This window comes from Zingiber officinale, chromosome 4A (assembly GCF_018446385.1).
Source record: "Zingiber officinale cultivar Zhangliang chromosome 4A, Zo_v1.1, whole genome shotgun sequence".
Classification (NCBI taxonomy): Eukaryota; Viridiplantae; Streptophyta; class Magnoliopsida; order Zingiberales; family Zingiberaceae; genus Zingiber; species Zingiber officinale.
Genome location: NC_055992.1, coordinates 42,856,667 through 42,863,415, shown reverse-complemented (window position 1 = coordinate 42,863,415; position 6,749 = coordinate 42,856,667). Strand labels below are relative to the sequence as shown.

At 32.4% G+C, this 6,749-nt stretch overlaps 1 protein-coding gene across 5 annotated transcripts; it reads left to right on the top strand.

Moving 5' to 3' along the window:
• Window positions 1-1,313: 1,313 nt before the first annotated feature.
• LOC121969867 (lon protease-like) lies at window positions 1,314-6,411 on the top strand. Of its 5 annotated transcripts, none has more exons than XM_042520152.1 (6): window positions 1,314-1,832; window positions 1,971-2,085; window positions 2,492-2,664; window positions 3,288-3,412; window positions 4,028-4,155; window positions 6,118-6,411. In XM_042520152.1, exons 3-6 carry the CDS (start codon window positions 2,534-2,536, stop codon window positions 6,154-6,156), a joined length of 423 nt encoding a protein of 140 aa, XP_042376086.1. In that variant the 5' UTR covers window positions 1,314-1,832; window positions 1,971-2,085; window positions 2,492-2,533; the 3' UTR covers window positions 6,157-6,411. The 5 variants fall into 5 exon arrangements, 3 of the variants coding, with proteins under 3 accessions (XP_042376086.1, XP_042376087.1, XP_042376085.1); XR_006108685.1 differs by lacking the exon at window positions 1,971-2,085 and adding an exon at window positions 3,642-3,772 and having other exon boundaries at window positions 1,316-1,832; window positions 3,942-4,155; window positions 5,819-6,411; XR_006108684.1 differs by lacking the exon at window positions 1,971-2,085 and adding an exon at window positions 3,708-3,772 and having other exon boundaries at window positions 1,318-1,832; window positions 3,942-4,155; window positions 5,819-6,411.
• Window positions 6,412-6,749: the final 338 nt, after the last annotated feature.

Below are 6,749 nucleotides of genomic sequence, written 5' to 3'. Positions count from 1 at the left end.
CGCCGTACAGGGGAGATGCTGCCGAAATTTTCTCGGACAGGGACTCTTCTGGGGGCGTGACATTCATTTTGTGCATCTTTTTCTAAAGGTCGGTAAAACTGTTACCGAACCTTATTTGTGTAAGAGATTTTTCTACCTCTGATTAGTTTTTCGGAAAGGAGAAAAGTAGTGTTTGCCTAATCATAAATGATCCAAAAAATTACGGGCCTTGGAGTAGCAGTCCCAATGACTGTGAACTAAGTAATAATAAACTATGCATTTATATATTTTTTTTTATTTCCGTTGTGTTCATACTTTGAATATCAAAAAGAAAAGAAATTTTTTTAAAAATGATTAAATTTTTACGAGCCCATCATATTTTTGGTCTTACAAAGATATCTTTTACAAGCTATGAGCTTATAATAATACAACAAAAGAATATAAAAGATAAACACAATAAATAGAATACAATGAAAATGAATTACACAATGAAGTTCTTTCTATTTTGTTCTCTTTGGAATGCTAAATATGTTTAGGAATGTAACCATACTACACAAAAATCATCTGCAAAGACTTCCCCTTGAACCCCTTCCTAGTGCTCTTGTTGATTTTTAAAATCCATTCGATAAGTTGATTGATCGTTATCGACTGATTGCTTAAACATGAGTCGATTGATTGCTTCAACCTAGCTGACCATCTCCACATGTAGTCGACTTTTCCTAGATTTTGTATGTTATACTTGTTGAACTTTTCATGTGTATATCATACTTTCATTATAATAAGGTGAAGTTATCACTTTATTGGTCTTTTTAGAATGATCTTATACATTTTGGAAGGGAGTAAATTATGAGGGCTCATTCAACTTTAATCAAGCAATCTTTCTAAACAAGAGATATGAGATAATCAGAAGTAGTATTTGCACTTATCACTACAATAAAACTGCTAAAAGGCAATACTATAAAGACAATAGTTTAAAAAAATCATTATAAATTTAGTAAAAAACAACAATTTTTGATAAAATTTTTATCTTTGTGGTAATGTAAATTACAAAAGATAAAAATTTTACCCTGTTGTTTTTCAACATCATATTTTATAACGATTTTTCCAAACCGTTATCTTTAAGTGTTTTTTATCTTAACAATAGTTGAGATAATGATGTATAAATTGTTATCATTCAATGAAATTATAATCGTTGAACAATGAAATTATAATCGTTGTGTTAATTATTATAATCTGTGTAAGAGATTGGGAACAATGAAATTATAATCTTTGTTAATGATGTATAATCTGTGTAAGAGATTGGGAATAATGATTTTGGCAGTGAGCATCAAAACATCGCAGCTAAGTTTTGTTTTTAGCTCAGCCTCCAACCCCTTAATCCCCAAATCTCATTGCTCCTTCTCCCTCCCTCCTCCCTCTCCCTCCTCCACTTCGTTAGCCTCTGCTCCTCTTCCTCATCCTGTCATCATCCTCTCCTTCACCTCACCTCCCCTTCCATTCTCTGCCGTGGAAGAGGAGTTCTAGATGCTCCAATGGCCTCCTCATAGGCCTTTGCCCAAAGGCATCCGTGACTTCTCAATCAACGCCGACGGCCGCTTCCAGGGTGGCCTCAATGCCCCCTGCATGGCCACCTTCGAAAGCGAGGTCCTCTACAATGCCAGCATCTTTGGCACCATCTCCTCCATGTCCTCCCTCCTGTTCTTCGAGATCCGCCGTTTGTTTGCTTCAGGCTCCTGCGGCGCGAGCGGGAGCACGAACAAAAGACCACTCACCATGAAGCTCCAGAAGGTGTATAGGAGCTACCGAACCTGCCGTAGGTTAGCGGACTCCGTCGTCGTCGCTAAAGAGCTTCGGTAAGATTAAAGGAAGGAAGAAGAAAAAAAATCCTTTTTGTCTTTACTTTCTTCTTTTTGTTTCTCGGTTTTGGTAGATGTCAGACTTTGGATGGTGATTTTTTTTTTTTTCCTTTTTGTGTTTGGGGATTTTGGAAGGTGGCAAGCGATAGACTTCTCTTAGTTCAATAGAAGCACGGTGTCGTTCTTCGATCATGGGAAGCAGGAGACGGTGATCTCACGGTTGAGCCGCATTAGTTTGAATGCTTCCAAGGCTCGTTCCCCTAAATCTCTATGCAAGAAGAAACCTTTTTAATTTTTTATGTTCTGTGCAAGATAAGAACTTGAGAGAACTATGAGCCCTTTCTTCTGACTTCCTGATGAACTAGTTACTGTGTTCCTTTCAAATGAATAATTTACCTTTCCATAAATTATCTTAAATATAAATTTCAGGAAAGTTTCTATGCTTTACTAATTATATAGGTTAGAATGTATGATCATGAAGTTGAGATGTTTCTGTTCCTAGAAATGAAGCATGCTATTGTTGTATATAACTATTCCGTAACACTTTACTATTTATTTTCTTATTCATTTATGTTGGATAATAGCTACAAATTGAACAATACTAATGGTTTCTTTTCTATTTTTTTAGTGCCTCAATACTAATGGTTTTTTTATAGGAATGGAAGAGGTTGATAAAGAGAAAGTACAAAGGATAATTTATGAGAAGAGCAAAGGATCAATATGTTTTGAGAATGAGAAAAGAAAAGAGACATTCATTAAATAGAAAATTGAAAGCTTGTATGCGCAACGTGCAAAACTTACAGAGAAGGATATTTCACGTTTCCAAATGGTAGGCATTGGTTAGTGATTTATTTTGTGGGCCTTTGTTTGCTTTGATATTTGATTCCTATTTATGTTGAGGTTCTATGCTTAAATTAGATGATACTGCAAACATTGTTATGCTGTCAAAGATATTTCTCTACACTAAAATGTTCATGCTAACTAATTTACCTACAGATGTTTTGTGGAGTAGCATAAACTTTAACTACAATAAAAATGCTAAAAGACAGAAATCGTTGTGATTTTCTTAAAAGACAACAAAATTGTTGTCTTTGTGGTGTTGTAAAACATAAAAGACAATGATTTTACACTATCTGTTGTCTTTGTTTAAAAACCTGTATCATGTGTCACTGCCTCATAAACGGATAGTACATGCTTTACTCCAAAAGCAGTGCATTTGTTTCATTAGATCTTAATGACAGTGTTCAACATAAACACTTGCATCTAAAAATAAATTGCCATGATATGAATATTATTTTTGAATAGGTTCAACCTATGGAACTTGAGAAAGTCTTGTCAAAAGGTGCATACATGCTTCTTTATGTTAGGCGAGTCAAATGTAATGGATTGACAATCTTGTATAATTTGTTTTTTTAAAAACAAATATCTTACCCTATTTGCCTCTCAAATCAGGTGCTTACCTCGTGATCCAAGTTCAATAAGGAGAGCGATGGCTCAACTTGCACGCGCTAGGAAGAACATGATTGATGCTGAGTACTGGCACCACCTTGCAAAAGTTCTTCATCTGACCTTCACTGGTACAACCTTTACAAATTCTGAGTTGTCCTAGCTTCATTGTTTATGTAATCTCATTTAGCAGCCTCTACTTTTTAAGCTAGTAGATTCTGTCAGGTACTTTAAGTTGCTTAAGAAATATTTGTTTCATTAAATATTATGTATCCATGTCCACCAAATATGTTTGATTATATATTGGCTTGTTGTTTCACCTAACATACACCATCCATATTTCATTTAATTAATCTGTAGAGAGTGGTTGCCAGCAATCTAGTTATGCCACTTGATGAAATTGATAAGACGGGTTCTAATGTCCAGGGGGATCTAGCATCCACATTATTGGAAGTTCTTGATCCAGAACAAAATAAAACTTTCAATGATCAGTATCCTCCGCTATGCTACTTGCTGAATTTCTATTCCGTACAACTTCCTTACTAGTTGAATGGATACATTTAGTAAAATACTATTTAAATGAGTGTCTTTTCAATTCTCATATTAATTTGATTAATTCTTAATTGTTTTATTGTAAAAATTCCTTAACTTGTTTTTCAGTTATTTGAATGTTCCTTTTGATCTATCAAAGGTAATTTTTGTTGCAACTGCAAATAGAATTCAACCTATTCCTCCTCCACTCTTAGATCAAATGGAAGTCATTGAGCTTCTTGGCTATACACTTGAAGAAAAACGAAAGATAGCTCTCAAGCATCTTATACCACGAGTCTTAGAGAAGCATGGCATAAGTTCTCAGTTCCTTCAAATTCCTGAGGTATATTTTCTTCAAATTTAGTTTTGTTAGATTAGAAACAAACTTCTTCATATACTGAAATTTTTATTAAGGTATCTAGTATGAAAATTTTAACAATTTTAAGCATAAAAATATTTTTGCTCACTAGAAATCAAACTATTCAATAGTTCCTTTTAGAGTTTGGATCTTCTTTAGTTGTATATGACAAAGATGATACTACTAGTAATTCCACATTAAAAATTCTAGTTTTTCTTTATGTTCACTAGTATAGTTCTAATTATGTAAAAATAAGTCATTTGAACAGTAATATAACTTTTTTAATCACTTAGAATGTACATGGAACTTAAAATCATGTGCCAATTTGCAATTATATATGCTATAGGTAGAGATAAAATGCTTAGTTTGTTCATGAAGACAAGAAAATTTGAGCATGCCTATTTATTTGCAGATTATGTAAATATGTGATTGAGGTTAGATAAAATTTAGCATGAATAAATGTACGTGTGTGTATAATAACATCATTTTATGACTTATTTGTTGATTATTTCACAAAAGTTCCTATGATTCACAAAATCTTAACATTTAATCAGCACATATATCTGGAATAGCATGCATGACTTCTAGTTGTCCATGCACCATGCTCCTTATTAGTCTGATTTAAAGGTACATTTATGATCTTTTTTCTATGGAGTATCATTCTCTTTATCATATAGTCACTAGTCTTTATTGGTGGAGGAAGCTAGGCATCACATTTATACGTAGAGTGGTAGTTCATGTTTGAACAAGGTTTTTTTTATCACTGGCATATAGACTTAGTGATAAAATTTTACATATTTATGATATTTATGTAAACAAATTAAGGCAAAATAGGAGTTACATTATTTTTCATTTGTGTTTAGGCATGCTGGCAATAAGCCTGCAAGGATAAAATTGGTTTAGTGTTTATCATGTGAACATTGTCACTTAATTATACCATATCTTTGTACTAATTAATTAATACTAATCAGTATGTTTGTTTCTCATGTGATCAATTTTAATTTGAGTTTTATTGATAAATTTATCTTTCACCAGTAATGGAGCTAGCAATGGTGATAGTGGCTTGAGTATTTAATTCCTTTGCTTTTCTTTGTTTTAATCTTGAAAATGTCCCTACTTTTCATATCACAATTCAGTCAACTATTACCTTTTGAATCAGTAGAATTATTATTTATGAATATGGAAGAATGTTGTGAATTTGTAAATTTTATTAGGAAAATGTTGTGAATATTTATTATAATTTTTCCTTATATATTAGACCACATATTTGATGAGTAGGAAATTTAGGTATTGAAAACTCTTTTTGTATCCTCTTAGTGTTTCTTAAGAAAGATGTAAATATATCCTCTTTATCCCAAATGTATATAGATTCAAGTCCCAAAATTAGACTTAGGTTGAATAAATATTGATTTCAGATATGATAAATGATCTGATCTGATCTGAATATTAAACTTAGGTTGAATAAATATTGATTTCAGATAAGAAGATGATGCATGACTTGCTTTGATGATTTAAGATTTGAATCCAAGTGTTGCTTTGCTTATATGTAGTTTCAAACATTTGTGTTCCCCTAATAAAGAACATTTGTCTATAAGTTCCCTCATGAATGTTTACAGCATAATGAGTACTAAATTATTGAATGCAATAGATTTGACGTCTCAAATCACTAAAGAGACAAAAAGAAGTGGTATGAGTACCCAATATTGAAATAGTTGTGACATCTCCCAAATGTTAGATGGAAGTACAGAGCTTTTATTTTGATTCACAAATTGATGCGGCTAATTGTTAGAAGGAACAAATGGTGCCTTGGGGATAGTTCATTGAAGCTAAAGCATCTTGTATTTTGATTCACAAATTGATGCGGCTAATTGTTAGAAGGAACAAATGGTGCCTTGGGGATAGTTCATTGAAGCTAAAGCATCTTGATTGACTCGATTTGCTTTGCAGGATTCAGTCCCTTGGGGCATGTATGGGCACAGTTCATGATGGTGTGGGAACGGTACAACTTGAACTCATCATTCATGGCATCCAAGTGCGTCTTAGGTATTTTCACTCATGTATTGGATATGCATACAAGACTACATATCTGATGTGTTATAATCTATACGTGTTTTGGTTATAATGAACTTTTGGTGTAGTGATTGAGCATCAATCTGATGTGTAGTGCTACAAGTATTGTATATATGTTTGTAATTAAGGAGTGATCATTTAAAATGGGATGATATAAGTTTGTATTTTATATTGCTACAGTACACTTGTATATATATTTTCTATAATTTTTTGATATTGTTGTATGATGTATATTAAAAACATAACACTGGTAAATTATCATATAGACAATAATTTATTGTTCTTTAGTATATGCTAAGAAACGACAATGGTAAAAATATAACGGTTAAATTGATTATGGTTTTGTTCTTTTCAATACAAACGATAACGGTTAAAAATCATTGTTTAAGATCCAAAAAAAATTATGGTAAATTGACACGTTAAGAAAGATAAGTCGTTCAAAGATAACGGTTATAAATCGTTGTCTTATCATTTGAAATACAATGGAGAAAAATCGTTATAAAAAATCA

Excerpts from the sequence above, each read along its gene's own strand:
- LOC121969867 (XM_042520152.1), top strand. The coding sequence starts at position 2,534 with ATGAGAAGAGCAAAGGATCAATATGTTTTGAGAATGAGAAAAGAAAAG. Across the intron at positions 2,665-3,287 it reads ATATTTCACGTTTCCAAATG|GTGCTTACCTCGTGATCCAA; the intron begins GTAGGCATTGGT and ends CTCTCAAATCAG. Across the intron at positions 4,156-6,117 it reads AGTTCCTTCAAATTCCTGAG|GATTCAGTCCCTTGGGGCAT; the intron begins GTATATTTTCTT and ends TTTGCTTTGCAG.